A 22,153-nucleotide genomic window follows, 5' to 3' on the forward strand; every position below is an offset into this window, starting at 1 on the left:
CTCCAGTCACAATTCTAATCAGCCCCAGGCATGTGTATCTCTGTCACTGGCTGTTTGGCAGCAGATACATTGAGCTGTAGAGGTAAAATTACAAAATTTTCTTTTCAAAGCTACAGCCCCTGATCTATTACAATAAACAAACTTCCATCTCCAAGCAACTGATCTCTTAGCAACAAGAAGCACCTGCATAAAAGATGCTACGGGGAGTGATCACCAGACAACCTATCCAGACCTGTGAGAGGAGCACATCAGGAGCCAGGACAGCACTCTCCTCCAGCAGAAACCCACAAGTGACAAGAAGACACAGGTACCTTTTCAATTCATATTCTGGCATTTTTCTTCAAACTGCATGGGTAGGACATGAAATAAATGGGATTTATTTTTGTTTTGAGTGGGAAGTATGCCTTCTGGAGCTGCTTTGATCTGCTACTGTAATTATCTTTGTGTAAATTATATGCTGTCACTACCTAAACAGAGGGGTTTTTTAGCAGAAAATATGCAGGTCTTTGGCCAAATTCTTGGTAGTAAAACAGCAGCAATATGCTATATATTTGTCAAATGTTCTATGAAGTTTCTTTTCTAAAAAACAGCACAGTGCTCTTGCAGAACAGTTATCCTAAGAAAGTGTATTCACTTTGTGAATACACTTCCAAGCTGTTTACATTACATCAGAAAATACTAAATTTTTTCAGTTTTTTTATGGATGTGGACCCCATGGATTAAAAAACCAAACCTTTTCAGTGTTTCTGTGGTTTCTGATTTAATACTTTTGACTCTCAAGTGGATTTTTTCATGTGTACCATGACAAAGTTCTGGTGGAATACAGAGCATGGGACAGACACTGCCAGCTGCTGCTGCACAGCAATGTAGAATTAATTGGGAAGTTGTGAATTTTGGACAAACTGACATTTCCAAGCATCACTGTCACAGCATGAAAAAATGGATTGTGAGTGAGGTTTAAAATGCAAGATTAAAATAAATTGAGGATAAAATTCTCAGGTAGAACAAGCCTTGAACTGACCCTGGGGATTTTTTTATTCAACCAAAGCTTGGTATATCTCAATTGGTGCTTGCTGTGGAAAGGTGCTGTCTTTCTTCTAGCTGCTATATCTCAGTTCATAATAATATCTGATTAATAAAGTAATTTGCAAAAAGAATGGTTTGAGAATTGTCATGCATTCTTTCTCAGTCTTTTTTTTTCAAACACACAGATAAACCTTCCTTCAGGATTAATTTACATACTTTGATAGAATACATGATACTTATAGCCAGAGGAAAAAGTCAAAAATTTAATTAATATTTCTTAGAGAGTCATCCCTTCTGTGTCAACTAACTTTTGGCTTAAATTGATCAAGGTATTTGCCAGCAGTAAAGGTACAACAGCAGAAACATGACTATGGTAGAGAGAGCTGGGTTTTATTTGAGAAATTAGAAACAAAACACCTACCCTGTGGTAACAGAAACTGACAGCAGCTATCTACAGAAAACCCTCTCAAACTGCTTTTCCACAGCCACAAGGAGTCTGATCAAAAGCACTTTAGAAAGATTCCATTTGCCATCCACGACTCATTTTCTGATTAGTTTTGAGTAGATTAGACCTTGTGGTGCTGCAATGAAACTTCGAGGTTGGGATGAAGCAAATGCCAGCCCTGCCCCTCCTGCAGAGGTTTGCACATCCCAGCTGGTTTTGGTGCCCTGCAAGCTCTGGCACCCCTGCTCTGCTCAGGAGATGTTTGGTGTCACAGGACACCCTGGTACCATCCCATGTGGGCAATGCTTTTCATGGACATTGTGGTGCCTCACAGGCAACAAGACCTTTTCACAAAAGTGCTAAAACTGACAAGTTATTTTTCCAAATCACACCTCAACCACCATATAAAGGCAAAAAAGAGGCATTGCTCTTACAACAGAACTCCATTAGTATTCAAATGGAGCCCCACATTTATAGAAGATATTTGTAATGTATTTGTTTCTGGAAAAGTGTTTAGTGACCAGCTAATTTCCAGTCGCATGCCAGTACTGGGTGGTGCTAAGAAAACTGACCGAACTGACTCCAGACAGTAGGAATGTCAACATTTACAACAGTAATTTTAAGTTTGCCATTCCAAACTGCTTGGCACATTGGAACTCACTGTAGACCTTGAGAGAAAACGGTGACAAGAAATTGAGTTTTGTGGATAAAGTTGTGGCCACCAGCAGCCCTGTAGCTCTGCAGCAGCATTTTAACAAGTGCTATCAAAGGCAGCTGACAGAACTTAATCTCAGAGAAGCAGGTTCTAGGGACAGATCCTATTCAGCTGTGAAACAAGGTAAGCCTGTCATAACAACGCTCATCAGAATTAAAAAATAAAACTCAATATAATAGCAGAGGCATCAAATGTAACAATTTTTCTTATCACACAGTACAGATGTTTTTCAACACCACAAAATCATGGTTGTGTTCTGCCTTTCTCTTTCCCTTGCCCTCTGACACAAGTTTAGGCTCCTACCTCCTCATTTACTTGTCAAGAGCCCCTTTAGATTGCCAGGATGGTCATTACTAAATTCCCACCTGCAAGCTTTGCTGAAAGCTGTCATCTCTTCCTTCTCCATTCCTCCCCCTCCTCTAACCTAAACAACAGATGAAGTTGTAAGTGCTGTTTAGATTAGATTTCATAGTAATCAAGTGGTGCAGGATTAATCTTCCAGGCTGTAATAATCATTCAACACTGCTAGAATACATTTCCATAGTAATTAGATGGGATAGACCTCTACAGCTACACAAATTCCAGCCCACTGACTTAAACTCTAGGAATGACTGAAAAAGGGGTTTATTGCCTCCTTTTCACATTTTACTATATTTATCTTCCTTTTGAGATGCAGAGGATTGAGTTAAAAGTAGAAAGTATTCCTAAAGAAGGCAGAGTGCTGCAGAAGCAGAGTAATGAAAACACCCAAATTTAAAATGTCAGCTCTGCACATTGGGACTGCAAACCCACCTGTAATGGGAGATGTCTGACAGATGCAAAGGATCAGGTGACTAAAACACAGTGAGAAGTTATTAAGTGATAAAAATAATTAAGTAATAAAACAAATGAAAAGTCATTAAGAAAAAAGTACTGTGTACCAAAGACAAAAAAATGTCACAAAGGAGTGCAATGTAAGATAACCAATAAATGGTGATGGAAAAACCCTCAGTGACATCCTCGTTGCATTCTGAGAGAATTGAAGAATTAGAAGAGACCACAGAATGCAGGGTGGCACTAAATAAATGTGCAGCCTGATGCTTACAGGGTAATTTTCCTCTCACAAGGAATGGTGAGCACTCCCAAGTTTAAAAAGTCTCCTGATGTGTTGTCAGCCCACAGCCTTTCAAGGAAACAAGACAATCCCTCCATCAAGGATGTGACATAGGCTGCACCCCTGGTGATAAGTATCGACTTCAACTCAATTAAAACCTACTATTTTATTTTCCAGAGGTACTGTGTTCCTTCAGTTTATACCAACAATGGCAAAAATTGTGGTACAATGGGAGCAGATACTTAAAACAAAATGAGGTTTGTGTGAAATGTCTGCTTATTTTCCTAAACTGTTTAAAACTAGAAAAGTTGCTTCAGATGCTGCTAATACAAGTTATTAATACTTGGGAATTTTTAAGTAGCAGATTTTTTTCTCTCCTCACACAAGTACCACTCCAAAGGAAGCAACTCCAGGACACAAGAATGGCTCTCCAAGAGTTATCAGGCATTTTTATGAACTCCTTCTCAAAATTAAGAGAGATTTTGAGCTCAAATTCTATAGTATGATTTTATGAATTTGCTCCTTTACTTGCAGAGTCATTAAGCACAAAGCTGTAACCAGAATAAGAGGTGTCAATCCAGCTGTCATACAGATGTATGAGCTTTTCTCCTTACTGTGGACCTTGACATCATTCATCACATTACCTTTAGCAAGAAAACATTTGACAGAAGCTAGAACATTCTCCCAGTGCCTTGCAGCCAATCTCAAAAATGAGTAATCTCAAAGGCCCTCTGCTGGCAGCTGCTTTTCCAGGTGCTGAGATCTGTCATTGCTGCCAGGCCAGACAGCCTGGGCACATCCATCTCTTCTGTCCCAAAAGCCCTTTCCTACAATGACTCTCTTTTGCCCCACTGGATATGGGATTTTAAAAGTTTTGCCCCATAAATAAAAATCTGAACCCACAAACCACTCTGATCTGAGCCACCTCAACCAAGTGCAAGGAAAGGAAAAATTACTTACAGCAAAAAAGCCAAAATGAGCAAGACTAGAGAAGCCTTCCTTATGCACAGTGGGCACTCAGTTCCATTCCTAAATTTTTCAGTCTGCTCAGTGACTACTTACTGTCCAAATGGGTTTGAGTTTTTATGAGGAGAGATTTCACTCATGGGCAGTTCTTAAAAGATGAAATGCATAAAAAGTAGGATAAGGAGTTTTGTGGAAATATCTTTAAGGTGAAATTTTCATGGCCCAGCTGGCTTTTGCAATGAAAAAAACGAGGTTAAAAATGCAAGCCCTGAAAGTGTGTTTCATTAATACACATTGAAATGAAGCAAAGAATTCCTCAGTACAGGAAATGTCAACTGTTTAAGTCTTGAGAAGCCACTTTGACTAAAGACGGTTTAAGATCAGGTCAAGAGTGTATAAAATATTCAAACCTAATACTTTGCCTTTAGTACTTTTATCTACATGACAGCACAATCCAGGATGTTGAAATTATAAATGTAACAGCAAGGTGCTGGACATAGAAAAAGAAAAAATTCTTTTACTAAAAACTGTAAAATCATGAAGCCGGGGCAATCAAGAATCTAAAACCCAGTCCATTGTTATCTGTATATTTTGAAAAAACAGAAACCTGTCTGCATTCCACTGGCAAAACAGTGATAAACTTTAGCTGTGAGTATTTAAGAGCTGAACAAGATCAAAACTCGTTTTTAGGAGATAGAAGGGGGAGACTCATACTTGCAAAGTACACTGTGCAAACATATCAGGGCCTTCAACTCCACCAGGGCTCACCCTGCAGATATAATATTCACACATCCACATTGGGAGGCAAGAAATTGGTTTATTTCACAGCACCCAAATGCATAACCAGCTCCACGCTTGTCTGCACAGGGAATGTGAGGCACTGAAACTACTGAGTACACACCACAATATCTTGGAAATGAAAAAAACAGAAAACACAATGTACACCAGAGCCTATCTGTGGCAATGGAGTAAAAACATGAAGTTTATGCAGATCCAGGGAGAAAGCAACATAAAATGGAACTATATACCCCAAGTGTGGCTTTTTCCCTCTATAATGCTGTAAACTCATTTTAGTGAAAGGGACAGAAGCTGATAAAACATTCACATATACACAGGCATGCTTTTGTTGTGGTAAGGAATAGCACTCATCATAAATACCATGACATGATGGAAATGCTTGTGAATACAAAGCTGTTTCTCACAAGTCACAGGGCAATGGAACAGCTGGAGGTGTCCAGGGTGGTTCCTGTCCCTGGGCACCCTCAGAAGGGCTGGGCTGCTCCCCATTGCAACACCAGGGATGGTTCTGGAAGGTCACCTGGCACTTTGGTCATTTTGGATCATAAAACCCCAGAAGCCTGGACACAAAACACACAAAAGGGAGCATTGCATGCACCTGCAAGGTTTTAAACCACTGCTTGCTCCCTTTTCCCATATTCCCTTCCTACACTCCATACATTTCCTCCTTGGACCATACACATCAGGATTCTCCCTATCCAGAAAGCATCTATCCCATTGTTGGCTTAGTTTATCATAATTATAGCACTGCTGGTCACTACAGAGCAAGTTCCACTTTTTTCAGCCAAAGCAAAAAACAAACAAGAAAGCACTTGCTGAAAGTAAAACTGTATCTAAAAAGCTTCTGCTAAGTAAATAGATCCTTCAACTTTGAAATGCTGTTGCAGGAAGAAACAAAACAAATCTCTTCTTAGTTATTGCCAGCGCAGAATTAAGATGTTTTATTAATAAAATATTGTGGATGTTCAAGCAGTCCCTTCCTGTGGTTAAATGAGTTCTCACTCACATTCCTCCTCACACATATTCCTTCCCAGGTAACCTAACTTCTTATATTTTACTATTTAATTTAAAAATATGCAAAAAAACCTTTGAAATAATCCTTCTATTTTCTTTATGAGACCTGTTGGCTGTCCTTGGGTTTTCTTTCTTGTGCTGAGTGCTGGTTACAGCCTGAGTAAAATTATGGCAACAGATAATCTATGACCCTGTTTGTTATAGTATATATTATATTTTTCAAAGTATTTAACAGAAAAACCATAAAAAAATGCTTTACGTTATATTTCATTATGTTATGTCAAAGGTTGGCAGTAAAAAAAAAAGCTATAATACATGTCTCAGACAAAAACTGTGGTTCTGGGGTACTTTATCTGAATCATTGAAAACTACCATAGTTATTCTGGAAATTCAGGATCTCTGGCACTACAGGCATGCAGGAAGGGAACAGCTAAATAAGATAGACAAAAGCTGGCAAGTGAACACATTCAATGCTTGCACATGTGCTGAAAGTTTAATTTCTTGTGTTTTGGTTAGAGATGTGCGAGGAGTAAACCTCAGTGCTGGCCAGCGAAGCCGATATCAGAGATAAAAGGTCTGACAGCCAAAATATCCAAAACTATGCCTCAACATCAAGGTCAGAAAACCTTTGTTATTCCCAAGCAAAAAAATGTGTCTGCTTCATGTCTCTTCTGACTGGTGATGAGGCTTGTCCCAGCAATCACTCCAGGCAGTCCCCCAGTTATAAAGCCACGTCCAGAGAGGATTTGCTCATTTGTAGGGATTACAAAGGAGGTGAGAGGTACCAAGCAAAGCTGAACACCTTTGACAGCCTCTGCCTCTCTCCCCTTCTCTCTCTCTTTCTGAAGCAAAGCAGAACCTCTTTGAAGAGATGGTCCTGGAGACCCTGAACCCGATGCACTTCAACATCACCAGCCTGGTACCAGACACGATGCCCGTGGCCACCGTGCCCATACTCATCCTCATGTGCTTTCTCTTCCTCATATGGAATCATGAAGAGACTTCATCAATACCAGGTAAGTCAGCTTTAGCCCTACTGCCACATTAAAGCATTAAAAATTACATTAAAGAGTAATTTTTGTTTGTTTCTCAAATTTAAGTGCCAAATTAATGCTGAATAATCACGGTATGACAACAAAATTTGTAATGAATCAGTTTAAGTTATACAGATTCTTAAAATTTCCTGGTAAAGGAAATCAAGCTTATTCTAAGTTCAGAACTTTCATTATAATCGTGGCTTGGCCATATGACATTTCATCTTCAGCTTTATTTTGGGTATTTTGTGTATGCTAGAAAGCTATAATACTAATTTACAACTCAGGATTTTCAGCTATTTCGTTCTATTTTACAACTCTCATTTTCATGCACATTATTAACTACTTTTTGGATGTTTTAAAGTTTTAGTCCCTCTAAATTACCTCGACTCTAAACAGTTATCTAAGAAGCTGTTCAGATTTTAGTAGGTTATCAATGTTTCTCCATCTCCAGCACTGAAAACCCTCCAGAACAGAACATCGAATCTCCTTTCCCTTCTGGAACATTCTGGGGGCTTGTTTAGACATTAATGGCTCAGCTTATTTTCCACCAGATGCAACACCCTGCTGCATGGAGGAGAGCAGTGCACAGCCTCTCACAGGTGTTGGACGGGAATAACCCTAAACCAGTACAGTGACTCCTGGAAGAAACTCTGGGAAAAGATTCTTGCCTAAAAGAGACCTTCTTCTTCCTAGGATGGAGCCTTCGTCCCTCCAAAAGCAAGCAGCAGCTGGAAGCTGTCCAAAGCAGCAAAGAATGTCATTTGTTGTAGGTGCCACTGAAAGCACGACAGGCCTCTCAGACAGGGAGATTTCAGCAGCACAGCTGCAGCTCCTGAGACAGTTTCAGAGCAGGACAGTTTGTGTGAGCTGCCCAGCACAGGCTGTGGCTGCCGTGTGTAAAACCTCCTTTCACAAGGTGTTTTCTTGTCTGTGAGCACTGCTGAGACCAACCCTCTCTCCCCTGTTTCCTAGGGCCAGGATACTGCATGGGAATCGGCCCCCTCATCTCTCATGGCAGATTTCTCTGGATGGGAGTAGGGAATGCCTGCAACTACTACAACAAGACTTACGGAGAGTTTGTGAGAGTTTGGATCGGCGGTGAAGAAACATTTATAATTAGCAAGTAAATCCTTATTTTCTATACTTAATAACTTGAAAAGCTTTATGTCTTTACAATCACTTTGCTACTTTATTCTAAAGCAGAATTGAAGCTATTATTTTCAAAAAACATTCTAACAAAAGCCTATTACTTTCTGCTATTCACAGACCTTTTTCTAATCTTGTGTCTGTTTAAAGACTCTGATGTTGAAATTTTGGTGAATTCTCCTAATATTTTTTTGTGGATAGGAAAGTACTATGGCTCAATCTTACAAATAATTTACCATCTATTTTACCATCCATTTATTATAAACATAATATTCAGTTTAGGGATCTAGGCCTACAGCAATATGTTAAGTAAAATTTTCATTTTCTGTGTTTCTAAATTTCTCCTTAAAGTGGAAGTAAATGCTTGAAGATTATGGCTCCAATTCAGTGACTTAACTAAGCAAACACAGCATTATAGTATTAGGAATAATTCCACTCCAATTAATGGGATTATTCATAGGTTTCAATTATGCACAGTATTAAATGTAATGCTAAACTTCAGCCTATCATTTTATTAGCTTCATTGGTTTCTTAAACCAAGAAGTCATGCCATGAAAAAGAAAAAAAAAGCAGTAAAAGGTTTACCACATGTAATTGATAAAGAATCAGTACCTTTTAAGTAACAGTGTCAATCAATTAATACCTTCATTAAGTAAAAGCCTTTGAAAGAAGAGCAGCATAGAGAATAATAGCAGAATTTGCCATATGGTGCAAGTCAGCTTCATCTCTATTTAAACCTCAGTAGAAAGAAGTTATCATGATGAGAAAACTGTTTACATTCCTATCCTAAAAAGGTGTTACAAATATCAACTAAAGCAGTAAAATGTTCTGATAATGCTCTGAAAGCTTTGAAATTCTGACCAACTCTTATAGTTGTCTTTGTGCTACCAATTAATCAGAAATAAACCAGGAGTGCTGCTAAACAATGCCAGATTTACATTCAGATTTACATTTACAGTCTATACATTGTTTCTTTTCAGACATTTCTGGCATTAAATCATTTGCTATACCTAGAAAACGAATATTTAACTTTCTTTAAAGTAAGAACATAGAATAAAATTTCCAGTGGATCCTAAATTCACTGCAAAACTAAACAAAACCTGGCTTTTGCACAAGAAAATCAATGTCATCTCTTTTCACCAATGTCATCTGAACTTTTAGCATCAAATCTGATACTGAGGTGCTAATGCTCAGAGAGAAGGACTTGCAGTCTTGCTTACAATAGCTGCTTACAAAAGTCCTCTTCTGGAGGACTTCATTAAATAGTTTCAAAAGGAAAACCTCCTTATGCAAGGTCACTTGACAAAACCCTGCCTTGAAACATTATGATGTGTCTCCTGCACAGAGACATGTAGGACAGGAGGAAGAAAAACTGTAAAACCAAGGATATTCGCAGTCAATAGCAAAAGCCACATTTATATTATCTGACTGAAAAAATAAACCAAACCCATGTTACTAGTCTGGGGTTTGGCCCATAGACTATACTACACAGTAAAGAAAGAAGCATATTGTTTCATTTCAAATCTTTGATCTGATTTTCTTTCTTTTGGTTGGATTTCCTTTGATCAGTGTTTCATCAGATGCACATTTCTGAAATGCTGGCTCCCTCTAAAGGGAATTATATCTTAAAGCAAGAATGCTGTCTGCCAGCACCAGCAAATTAATCTTGGTGGTGGTAAATACAAATACGCATATCATGGATTTCCCTTATGCATCTCTTTAAGAATATTTATTATTTATCCCACACATACCATTGTAGTATGATAATGCATATTCAAGTGATGCATGTGTTTTTATGCTTTCAATACGTGTCTGAGAATGATCAAAGAACTACAAAAGAGTACATAGCATTGACTATACAACAGTAAAGCAGCAATTTAGTACACACCAAATATTTCACCTTATCCTCTGAAATATCTGACACTGGGCTCTACCTAAGTGTATCATATATATCTACACATTTCTATGTATGCACATTATATAGTTTAAAATCCTTCATTAACCATTTGCATTTTAATTGAAAAATAGTTTAAATCTGAACAGAAGAAATTACTGCTTTAACAAATTCTGAAAGCATTGATCAGATTTTTTAATTTTGTAAAAGATTTTTAATTATGTAAAAGGAACAACATTTCGTGCTAAGCATTGTGCTTGCTGCTAAATTAAGAATGCAAGTCAGCACTTGGGAGCAACTGTAAAATGTCAGCATACAAATGCTGTATTTAGTCTATGAAACAGTTCTTTTATGGGGGCTTTTTCCTCCTTCCTTCCTCAGATCCTCCAGCGTGTTCCATGTAATGAAGCACTGGCATTACGTGTCTCGGTTTGGGAGCAAGCTTGGATTGCAGTGCATTGGCATGTACGAGAATGGGATCATATTTAACAACAACCCAGCTCACTGGAAAGAAATTCGACCCTTTTTCACCAAAGGTAACCAGTGTGCACTGACACCCTGCATCCCTGTGACACACACAGAGCCAGCCCTCCCTGAAATGCTGCTGTTTGTCTGAAATCCACTCTGGAGACCCTAGGGTGGCATTCCCTGCTCTAGGGACACATGAGAAGCTACCCTCAAAAAGCTGTTGGACCCCATTGACTCCTTGCCCTGTTCCTGTGTCTGTTCCTATGTCCCTGAGCCACTCCTTCCCATTTCCCTGATTGTCCCTCACCTCTGTACTGCCCCAAGACCAGGGTCAGCCCCCAGGCCCCTGGAGAGAGTAAGGGAGACCCTCTATGTGTAGAGGTGGGGACTTGAATATTCCACCTCACGACTGAATAAAACATGTCAGGATATTATGCAAAGACCCTTTTTGCTTCCTTACCCTGCACCATACCAGCAAAATCCTTTTTGTTTCCTTACCCTGTACCATACTAGCAAAGACCTTTTTTGCTTCCTTACCCCGGACTATACCAGCAGCTATTCAGGCTGCTACAATCCGTCCCCGTATTTTCCTTTCAAAGAACGATAAACCACTGAAGCTCCAAATGGTTTCGCACCAGCCACTGACACAATTTTCCATTTCATCAACACTGCTGTCACCACTTGAGGCATCATAAAGAAGGTACAAAAACTAACAAACCTTTTGTGTTTTTGCACAAATGTCCCAGCTCTGTCTGGCCCCGGGCTGGTGCGGATGATCGCGATTTGTGTGGAGTCAACCATCGAGCACCTGGAGCAGCTGCAGGAGGAAACCACAGAGCTGGGCAACATCAACGTGCTCAACCTCATGAGGAGGATCATGCTCGACACTTCCAACAAGCTCTTCCTCGGGGTCCCTCTGGATGGTACTGACAGCTCCAGTTCTGGGCCTTAGGATGGGTCTGAAATGCATATCCAAGGAAAATCCATTGACACCGCTCAGCTGTTTTGTCTCAAAATAAACAGAGCAAGAACAGACCGTTGTATCACCATATAAATAATTGAAATTGATTTAGTATCATGTTAGTTACAAAAAAGTTTTACATGACCAAAAATATGCATTAGCTTGTCACCCACCTTAATGAATAGTGCCATTTGAAGAGATGTTTATGCACCAATTTGGTACAATTCCAATATTAAATTATATTCATGCAAGAATCAAATCTTTCTACCAAACTAAATGATTGCTCTGAAAAGTTAACCTAAAAAATTATGTTTTCTGTTTCTTCAGCCTATAACAGAAGTAATATTATCAGGATGTCTAAATTGCCCATTTCAGTGATCTGCAATAGCTCTGCTTCTGCTCTCCTGTGGGAGACTCTTTGGTCTGGCTGACACACCTCTGTGTCCTTGCAGCAAGTTACCAAGAGTTTCTGCAAAAATCTAGACCTTTCTTACACTGTGCTTCAAATGTTACCTACCAGTTGCTTATCAGATTCCCAGGGACTTAGTGGAGTAGGGAATCAACGTTATTATTAATTTTCTGAAAGATTTACCTTACTTGACTAATGACCTTTTTTTAAAAATTTCTTTACAGAAAATGCCATTGTGCTTAAGATTCAAAACTACTTCGATGCCTGGCAAGCCCTTTTATTAAAGCCTGACATATTTTTTAAGATTTCTTGGCTGTGCAAGAAGTACAAAGACGCAGTGTGAGTATCAACCGTTGTACAGAGCGATTGCATAAGAGTCTGTCTTTCTTTTTATGAAAAAGCATTTCCCTCGATGGGAAATCAAGGGAAATGAATCAGATCTTTCCTCTGCCTTTAGGAAACTAAATTGACACTTGCAGAGGGGCTGCTGAGGTTCCCTGTCCACAGAGCCAAGACAGAAGCAGGTTTGTCACTGATGGTACAAGTAGCTGAATTCTGGGACCAGTTTAAAGCTTTGTCTATCCAGTCCCAATTTATTCACCCAAAATATCAGTTCATGCACACTCAAATGTGAAACTAAACTTTGTTTCAGACAAGGCAAAGCCATTGTATGGATGAAGTGATTATTTGCTGTCCAGTTAAGAACAATCAGAGCAGGTTGCAGCTCATCCAAACAAGGAAACCCATCTGCATTCAGGGTACAGACCCCAAAGAGTTAAACCTTGAACAATTTCTGGTTATTGTATTTCTCAACATGCATTTTTCAGTCAAACACTCATTTATGAGTTAAAACTTGGTGCTCAGTGTGATAATCCATTTCAACAATTTTTCTAATACTTGTCTAAAAAAAAATCCCTTATGTTCTCTAAATTCATTTTACTTACTGATAAAACACAATATAACATACAAGGAAAGAAAATAATTCTTTGGAAATGGTAATAAATCTTTAAAACCTTTATTCATTAATAGTGTATATAGACAATTTTCCCTCCTTTTCAGTCTATTCTATAAAAAGAGATTAAGATTCATTCCAGACTGTCAAGTAATTATTTAAGAATAATAAGAAAACACACTTTGCCTAAGTATTACTACTTTTGCAGAGAACCATATAACTATTCTTAGGAATACTTAATTTCTGCCATCCTTAGGTGCTTTTCTTGATATATCTCTGTATTTCTAGTCATACTCTGGCGCAGATATTTATCAATCTGTTGTATTTAATCTCTTTTCAGCAAGGATCTTAAAGGAGCAATGGAAACTTTAATAGAACAGAAAAGACAAAAGCTTTCCACTGTGGAAAAGTTGGATGAACACATGGATTTTGCATCCCAGTTAATTTTTGCACAGGTATTGGGAATTTACTCAAAATATGGCAAGTTTTGGTTTTTCTGACAATCTCCTGAACACAGGCTTTGCAATTTAATCTTCACATGCCTCTCTAAAAGTCACATCATCATAAAGGGATGCTGAGCTGGTGCTGGGGAGTCCCTGAGAGTGACTCACATAAGAATATTGTATTTCAGGATTAGGTGCTTGTCATATTTATCTCATGGCTTAAACGACAACCCTAAAACTCTTGCATCTATCCCTGAGTGTCCTTCAGTCTTTTTTTAACCCCTATGTATTATTTAATATATTGCCTTTTGTTTGGAAAGGTTTCAAATGTTATATCGCTCCTACCTTGTGTAATCTCTGACAGCTCACAAACTCATTGAGGAAATGAAACAAACTAAAAAGAATTTGAGCTAAGAACACAGATTTCTGCTTTCCTACAAAACACCCATCAGAGCATGAGCTTTCTGTCATTCTCTGAAAGACAAAAAAGAAATGCTATTTAGTGTAAGATAGACTGTGCAGAAATTGTGCAGTCTGTAAGACCTTAGTTGGCATCAGAGGTCAGCAATCAACATTTTCTCCAAAATTTCCTATTTTATTTTTTTTTCCAGAACAGAGGGGATCTGACTGCTGAGAACGTGAACCAGTGTGTGCTGGAGATGATGATTGCTGCTCCTGACACTCTGTCTGTGACTCTCTTCTTTATGCTAATCCTGATTGCAGAGCACCCCACAGTGGAAGAGGAGATGATGAGAGAAATTGAAGCTGTTGTGGGTAAGCATGAGCTGCAAAGCCAGTCAGGTGGGAATATAATTTTGCTTCAGCAGTCATCTAATTTAATTTATCTAAATCTGAAAATTTTAAGCAATTTCTCCTAACAGAAGTGTTTGCTGTAAAACATATGAACAATTATTGTAAGTAAAAAATTATATTAAAGAGCAAAGGAAAAAATGTGAGAAATCTATAAAATAAAATAGGAATCATCAGAATTTATAATATATTAGAAAAAATGTGGTATATTTTCTCCTCAGCAACCACAGTAATATCAGCATTCACCTGAAGTTTAATCGAAATTATTTTCCTGTTACCCTGATACAGCAAAAGGGGGCACTTGTTTCAAATAATTCTAATCACCAGTATTTTTCTGTGCTAAAATAGAGAACTTCTCTAAGTTTCATTATAACTCCAGAAGGAAAAGACTAGACAAAATTAAAATTATATTCTGCTGTCATCCATTTTGATCTCAAATTGGCCTCCTCTAAGTACTAATTACTAACTATTCAAAACACAATCAAGATATTCCAAATTTGTATTCTTCCCCTTCTCTAGCCTTCATTCAAAGCCTGACACTGAACCAATATAGAAACTAATTTCATCCACTCTTATTTAAGTCTTACTTCTGGTCTGTTAAACACCAGAAAATGTATCACAAGTCCTTCACTCTTTTTCTAAGGTACTTTTAATAATCCTCATTGCACTGTCCTCATGAGAGTACTCACTCACTCATTTTCCCTGCTTCTTTCTGAAGCCTTGCCCTCTAAGGTGAGGCTTCACCACACGGTGGAAATTTAACATCCCTACAGAATGAGCTCCAGACCATCCCCAGGGTCTGCTTGCTGTCAGCTCCTAGAAGATGAATTTGTTGTTCCTTGTTGCTCTCTCACGCAAAACCCAAAGAAAGGCCCCCAGAGTTTTGTTGGTGACAAGAACAAAGAGTGATAAGAAGATGAGAAGATTGTTAATTAATAAACTAGGATTTACACTAATGAACAATATACCAGATTTCCTCAAAAAGGAAAGCCACACAAAACTCCTTAGAAGCTGCCGGATCCTTCCTACTTCAGAACCCAATAATCTTCCCAAAATGTTCTGATATTTGTACAATGAAGTTATGAAGTTATTAAATTCCTAACCAACTACTCTCTTCACCATCTGCTCTATTCCACAAGGCGACAGAGACATCCAAAGTGACGACATGCCAAACTTAAAAACTGTGGAGAATTTTATTTATGAGAGCATGAGATACCAGCCAGTGGTGGACCTGATCATGAGGAAAGCACTGCAGGACGATGTCATTGATGGCTACCCCGTGAAAAAGGGCACCAACATCATCCTCAACATCGGCCGCATGCACAAACTCGAATTCTTCCCAAAGCCAAACGAGTTCTCTCTTGAAAATTTTGAGAAAAATGTAAGTTTTCCATCTTGTTTCTTACAGAAATTTGGATATTATTTATTGCTAATGTCTCTTCCTCTTACTTTTCTCAAGAACTTTGTGACCATAGACTATTTTCCCTTTGTCTAAGTGCCAAGTTAGCCATACAACCTGCTGATTACTGTTGTTATTACTAGAGCTGGGCAGATATTTCCCTGTCAAGTTGTCTTTTAAATAAAAAATAATCGTAACATAGAAAACAGCTTTTTCCAGACATAACAGTTTTGATTAAAAATCTCTGATTAAATTTGTCAGACACACACGGTTGCCATTATATCCCCTGGCACTGGACAAAATAAAAAGGTTTTATGGGGCTAAAGCCATGCCAGCAGCCCACAGGGCTGAGCATTCTCTGGAGAGGTGAAGCAGTGCAGTAACTTCTGAGAGACTGGGGATCCAGTGCCCATGTTATTCTTTTTTTTTTCTTTTTAAATTAACAATATTTTATAGACCATAATGAAAATGTTAAGTTCTAACTAACTCAATACTGCAGATGTTGAGTAATTAAGTTCCCGTTCAGCTCTGAATTTCAAATGAAGTTATCTTCTAACTACCAGGAGAACTACAACCAAAAGCAATATGTGAATATTTTTTCTTCTTGTAATCCCCCACTGGTTCAAATCATCCTTCAGATTATTTACTCAGACCTCTGCTCTGCTGATTACTGATTAAACAATTGGTTTTGTGAAGCTGTATTTGTTCAGCAATAATAACCTGGAGAGATTAAAACTGCACTGATATGTTAGCAGCTGCACACATGAACACTGACAGCAGCAATTTCAGCTTTAAAAAAGAACAGAATACTTTGATACACCTAAAATGGACTCACCATTAAAACACCTGAAGCAACAACTAAGAAAGAAAAACATAAAGTGCTCAAGCCAGAAAAAAGCTTTAAGGTTTAACTATTTCTTACCAAAAAAGCTAAGCATATCAAATATAACACACACAAAAAATTAGTATTAATCCACCTGGTTCATATTTCTCAACTGCTGAGCAAATCCTGCAAACCACATTAAAAACAACAGCTCAAAAAAAGTTTTTGCAGAAAATTCAAGAAGAGTAAGTGATGAAGTTTATCAAAATTACAATTCCCTGTGAATAGACTCCATTTTGCTACCCATTATTTACATTCCAAGTATTTCTATCAAAAATTGATATCTTGCTTAATTTACGAGGACATTTTGCTACTAAAAATATTTCCCCTTGACCAAATATTTAACCACACATTTTCTATCTGACTTGATGCATTCTGTTTGCCACATAATTATTCTGGCAGGCACAATTTCCCTCCAGTTCTCTAAGTGAATAGAAATCCACAGCATTATTTATGATAAGATGCCATTGTTAGAATCTAAACATTTTTCCATTTTCACAGGCTGTGCATTTGCCATTGTGCTGCACTGCCAGCTGCTGTACTTGCTCTGTGTTATAAACACTTGTATTTATCTATAATTTTTCCAAAAGCATGGCTCAGTTTATTTCAAAAAAAATTAAACTGAACACTTCTGTCAGCCTGAAAGTAAGAAAAAACAGTACACTTTTTCCAGATGATTTGATATAAATAAATGGTTTCTACTCCATTCTTGTTAAATAGGAAATCAGAACATGGTTAATGCCTCACTTTTTTAAAAAGAAGTTACACAGATGAAGAAAAATAATTTCTTTATAACCAGACTTTCTTTTTAACTGATCTATTCAATGGCAATAAAGGTAGCAGAAACTAGCTGTTGACTCTTCAGGAATCCTGGGAATCCTGCAATTCCTATTTCAGCTGCCAGGGCAGAAGACAATAGCTTTGTGTTATCTCTCTATTAAATACGAAAAATTTTAACATTTAATTTCATGACAAATTAGTTCTCAGAAATATTAGCTTTATAATTACAAATGGAGTAGGCGTATGGCTCAGTGATTATCATTAGACAACGCATCAGCCTGTATTTCAGATATTTATAAGCTTTATAATGAACATTTTCTGAAGAACTTGTTAATGAACTTTAATGCATTTGAAGAGCAGAGGCTTCACTCCATTTCACAGCTTGTGGTGAAATCCCTGTAGTTCCCAGGACAAACAGACAAACACATGAGCAGAATTCAATTGTTTAACTGAACAATCCCTGCTACCTCTGAATTTCCAAGGGCTGATCCACACTTCTGTCAGTGCCTGCAGGTGGGCCTGGGATTTCCAGTGTGAAATGAGAAACTACTCTTAAAAGTTTATTTCCACAAGTTTTTCAGAATATATCTGTGGGAATCCTTAAAATCAGAGGATTTTGGGAAAGCTGCAAAAGGCAGGCCTCAGAGACAGCAGAATTCTGATTAGAGTTAAGCAGTAGCCATAAGATTGGTCAGCAGAAAAATTACGTAAGAAGTAGAAAAGGACAAATAGAACAATGGTCTGTGTATTAATGGTGGTCTAGAATAGCTCCCTAAGCTGCAGAAAAGTATATATATCTAGAGAAATATTAGGAAGTTCTAAGCTTGATAATGGAGCTCTGCATGTTGTGTTTTAAGGCTTACAAGCAGGTATTGTATTTGAAATAAGCAAGCATTGTTTTAACCAAAAGTACACGTGCTTATAGTGGTTGGATAGAACTACTGTCAATGTGCTTTTGCTTTGTGTGATTGGTCAAAATCTTCTAAAGTCAGTTGTAACATTAAGTTCTTGGTCTGCTGCCTGGGATGTGAGCTGCTGGCATCTTCCCACTGTCATAACCATGCAATGAGACTGATGCTGGAAAATACAACAGCTCAAGGCACGTTCCCAGCAGTCCCGTCCCATTTGTGATTTGTGATAGGCCTGGCAATAATATTGACTGGCAATAATATCTACTACCAGTTTCCATCATTGTTTTCACTGCTTTTAAGGAGAAAAGCCTGTCTCTGAGTTTCCTCCTCACATTGCTCCCGCAGGTCCCCTCCCGCTATTTCCAGCCCTTCGGGTTCGGCCCCCGGAGCTGCGTGGGCAAGTTCATCGCCATGGTCATGATGAAGGCAATCCTGGTGACTCTCCTGAGGCGCTGCAGAGTGCAGACAGTGAAAGGAAGAGGCCTGAACAACATCCAGAAAAACAACGACTTATCCATGCACCCCATAGAGAGGCAGCCTCTGCTGGAGATGGTTTTCACACCCAGAAGAAATGCAGACGAGAGTCAGGGTGATAGAATGGATCAGCACTAAAGTTACAGGATTTTCTCAACCTCTAAGAAATATTCATCATTCCTAGTTAAATACAGAAAGTAAAATGCTTTGTTGCCCCCCTAAATGACTTCATGTGACGCCTTGTTCTGCCTGTGCAGCAGAACCAAAGGCCAGAATTGGAAAGACTGAAAGTATAGAATAATTTTGTTGTAGATGAAGCCATGCTATACAATTCCTGATTACATTTTAAAACCATAGAGTTTAGACAAAGTTACGCCTTCCCTTTCAAACACTGCCAGTTCAGAGGTTTGAGGGTCAACAAACCAACATAACATGATGTGTGCTTAATTCTCTTTCCCCCACCTCCCTGAAGCTGGACCTAGCAATATTTGACCACAGCAAAAACGCTGTTTTCAAAATAGCTGAATGAATAATATTAGTTCATTTCAAGACTAAGAAACAATTTAAAGTAGTCAGGACGTCTATAAGTTGTAAAGTAATGTTTGAAAAAGAAGTAATTCAAACATTTTTCTTTACATGTTTTGCTGTCCTGTTAGATACCAAAGATTTAGTGTCACACAGATTTTACCAATAACAGTAACTTGAAGAATACTAGGTAATAATGGTAGTTGAGGTAACTATTTTATATTTTTAAAACCCAGTCTCCTGCTGCAGGGGATCTGTAAACATCTTAAAGCCAGGTGAGAATGAGGTAATGAACTCCAAACAGTGTCACCAGCCCACATGGGTGGGGTGACTTTCAGCCCTGCCTCCTCACCTGATTGACTACAGAAATTTCCCACCTCCCCCCATCTTGAGTGAAGGTCAAATTCCCTCTAAGATGCCTAAGATGTGCCAAATCCTTTTTTGACCTGGTTTTAGTTGCTCAATTCCACTTCAGAGAGTAAGATTTGGAATTCTTGCCCATGTTCACCTGCCAGAGCACGAGACAGTGTCCCTTCCTAATGATCCAAACAACTCCTGGTGCTGCTTCTGCAGGAGCTCTGGGCAGTGTCCTGCTCTCTCTCTTGCTCCATGCCCACTGATGTACAGAGGTTCTGAGTTTATAAAGATAAACACTTTCATGAAGCAAATTTCACTGGGTAAGTGCCCAGAGTTTCATAGTGACAAAGGAGAGAAGCTCTGAACTAACAAGCGGATTTTTAGAAAATGTTTTTTTCGAGGTCCTTTGCATACACAGGTATTCATTATAACTATAAACCAGGCTGGGGTTTATACTTAACCCCTAACAGGAAAAACTACTCAACCTTTCTGTTCAGAATTGACCCATCTTGAAATTTGTAGTCTGGACATCGATATGTTTAGTAGCCTAATGAGGAGTTGCCATCTTGGTCAAGAAGAAAAAGATCTTCCTGGCCAAATGACAACATTCCTTGATAGAGACTTTCCATTTTCATTAAACTTGAGTTTTCATACTCTGTAACACAAAGAAAGGGATTTTCCAGATAAAGTGCCTTGATAAAGACAACTAACCAATGTACAATAGGCTTTATATTAACCTTTTCCTTCCAAGTCATTTAAACTATAATAGAAGGCAAAGAAAAAAAGGAAAAAAAGAGAAAAATTGTGTTCAGACAACTATACTTTGAAAATAGAAATAAAATTTATTAATTAATCTATTTCTTCTGACCACTGATCTCAGGCACAAGTTCAGAAGAGAAAGATCTATCCAGTAGCACAGAAAAACAGCAGAGACCCAACAAATTACCATATGCCCCACCCAAAGGTAATGAATTAGACTGGGAATGGTGACAAAAAAGAGGAGCTGCCCATTTAGGGTAATTCTCAAAACAATATACAAATTTTGTACAGTAATTTAAAAAATCAAACTTGAAAGCAAACTTGAACAATTTATTGCAGCTAGGTTACTTTTAAAACTTTCTCCATAACTTTTGCATTATACGAAAAATTACAACAGCAAGGTGCAATCCTGTACCACTTGTACATGCAGACAAAACTGGGCAGTTGAAGACACGAATAAATAGGATTTAATGGTAAGACTCAGTGGTCTTTTCCAAATTAAAAGGTTCTATGTTTCCTAGGATTTCTATTTTTTAGGTCATGAAGTGCCACAGTGGTATGAATCTGTGGAATATCTAATGTGATCTCTGTTTCTACATTCTTTGTACCCTTTAAACTAAGAACTTGATAAAGCAGTTGGGAGAAGAACAAACAAGCAAGCATGTTTAAAACCTTTTTACTCTTTCTGCATCATAAAACACTTCAGGGTACTTCAGTGGGCATGTATTTCTTATTTGCATTAGAACTTTGCAAAGAAATCCACTGAAGGCTCGTTTTCTTGAGAATAAACTACTATTTTATACACAGGATACATATCTTTGTTTATTTCACACATAAAACCAATTTTGTAGTGATAATTTACTGTCTGATTTTCCCACCTCACAATTATAGGCCTCCTCCAAGTAAAATTTTTTACACGCATGAAGTTAATAAATTATCATTCAAATTTTGAAGTAATTTTATGAAATCAAATAGACGGAAAATGCATGCTGCTCTAATTTCTTGAATGTATTCTATATTGTTGAATTTGTAGGCAGGAACTTCAGAAAAATTATTACCATAATTATTCAATGGACAAAATAAAGCAGTATCATTTTTTACTTTTTCTCAGCAAGACAACAGAGTTATTTCCCATTGTGTCTGACATGTTTTGAACACAGCATTCCTGGTCCTGTGGTTTCTACAGGGTTTAGTTTGGTCCCCGTTTGGACAGCAGAGCTGTGATTGATCTGAGCTGTCAGCTCATCTGAGTCCTGCTGGCCCTGCCTCTGTTGGGCTGCTCCTCAGTGCTCTGTTTGCATGGATATTTGTTTGGATGTTTGCACTGCCAGCTCCATCCCCACCCCACAATCTCACCCCTGCTCGATGGCTGCAGCTGGGGCAGCAGTTTCAGACCTTGCCACAAGGGTACCAACAGGTTCAACCTTTCACTGTACAGAACAGAGCCCTGGTTTTAAACAGTGTTTTACCACCAGGCACTGCACAAATTCCTGTGGCTTTTTAAACCACATCAAGCCTGCAGTCATGACGTGACTGCTCCATTAATGTTCAATGCATTGCACACAACAAACTCAAATGTGTTTTATACTTCACTGTGATTATGGGCTGCTCACAGCACATGGATGTGGATGTTGTCAGCAAATAAAATAAACATCAAATAAAAGTTGTATGCAAAAGAGTTTAAAGTCATGTTTCATCATGTTTTCCCAATCTGAGAATCACAAGATTGTGTTAAAATGCATGAGTGTGTCTGCATGAATTAACAGATCAATGTATTAGATACAAGGATGAACTCCACAATGTTCTAAAAATCAAAATTCCCACTGATTTTAGATACTATATTACTGCCAACATATTTTTCATGACAGCAAGAAAGCATAGTTAAAAT

At 38.2% G+C, this 22,153-nt stretch overlaps 2 protein-coding genes across 2 annotated transcripts in view; one reads left to right on the top strand and one right to left on the bottom strand.

The window, feature by feature from the left end:
- Nucleotides 1–11,449, bottom strand: part of GLDN (gliomedin) — a 46,475-nt gene extending 35,026 nt beyond the window's left edge. Inside the window, exon 1 of the mRNA XM_074549347.1 lies at nucleotides 11,321–11,449. The gene's annotated coding sequence lies outside the window, so the exon portion shown is untranslated. The remainder of the gene's footprint in view (nucleotides 1–11,320) is intronic.
- CYP19A1 (cytochrome P450 family 19 subfamily A member 1) lies at nucleotides 38–21,941 on the top strand. Its single transcript, XM_005483351.4, has 10 exons — nucleotides 38–307; nucleotides 6,906–7,073; nucleotides 8,067–8,217; nucleotides 10,516–10,670; nucleotides 11,349–11,525; nucleotides 12,197–12,311; nucleotides 13,265–13,379; nucleotides 13,979–14,141; nucleotides 15,317–15,558; nucleotides 18,496–21,941. Exons 2-10 carry the CDS (start codon nucleotides 6,929–6,931, stop codon nucleotides 18,760–18,762), a joined length of 1,530 nt encoding a protein of 509 aa, XP_005483408.1. The 5' UTR covers nucleotides 38–307; nucleotides 6,906–6,928; the 3' UTR covers nucleotides 18,763–21,941.
- Nucleotides 21,942–22,153: the final 212 nt, after the last annotated feature.

This window comes from Zonotrichia albicollis, chromosome 11, assembly GCF_047830755.1.
Source record: "Zonotrichia albicollis isolate bZonAlb1 chromosome 11, bZonAlb1.hap1, whole genome shotgun sequence".
NCBI classification, from domain to species: Eukaryota; Metazoa; Chordata; class Aves; order Passeriformes; family Passerellidae; genus Zonotrichia; species Zonotrichia albicollis.

Bases quoted from the DNA above. Each gene is read 5' to 3' on its own strand.
- CYP19A1 (XM_005483351.4), top strand. From the start codon at position 6,929: ATGGTCCTGGAGACCCTGAACCCGATGCACTTCAACATCACCAGCCTG. The intron at 10,671-11,348 runs GTAACCAGTGTG...CAAATGTCCCAG, and splicing joins TCGACCCTTTTTCACCAAAG to CTCTGTCTGGCCCCGGGCTG. The intron at 11,526-12,196 runs GTACTGACAGCT...ATTTCTTTACAG, and splicing joins CCTCGGGGTCCCTCTGGATG to AAAATGCCATTGTGCTTAAG.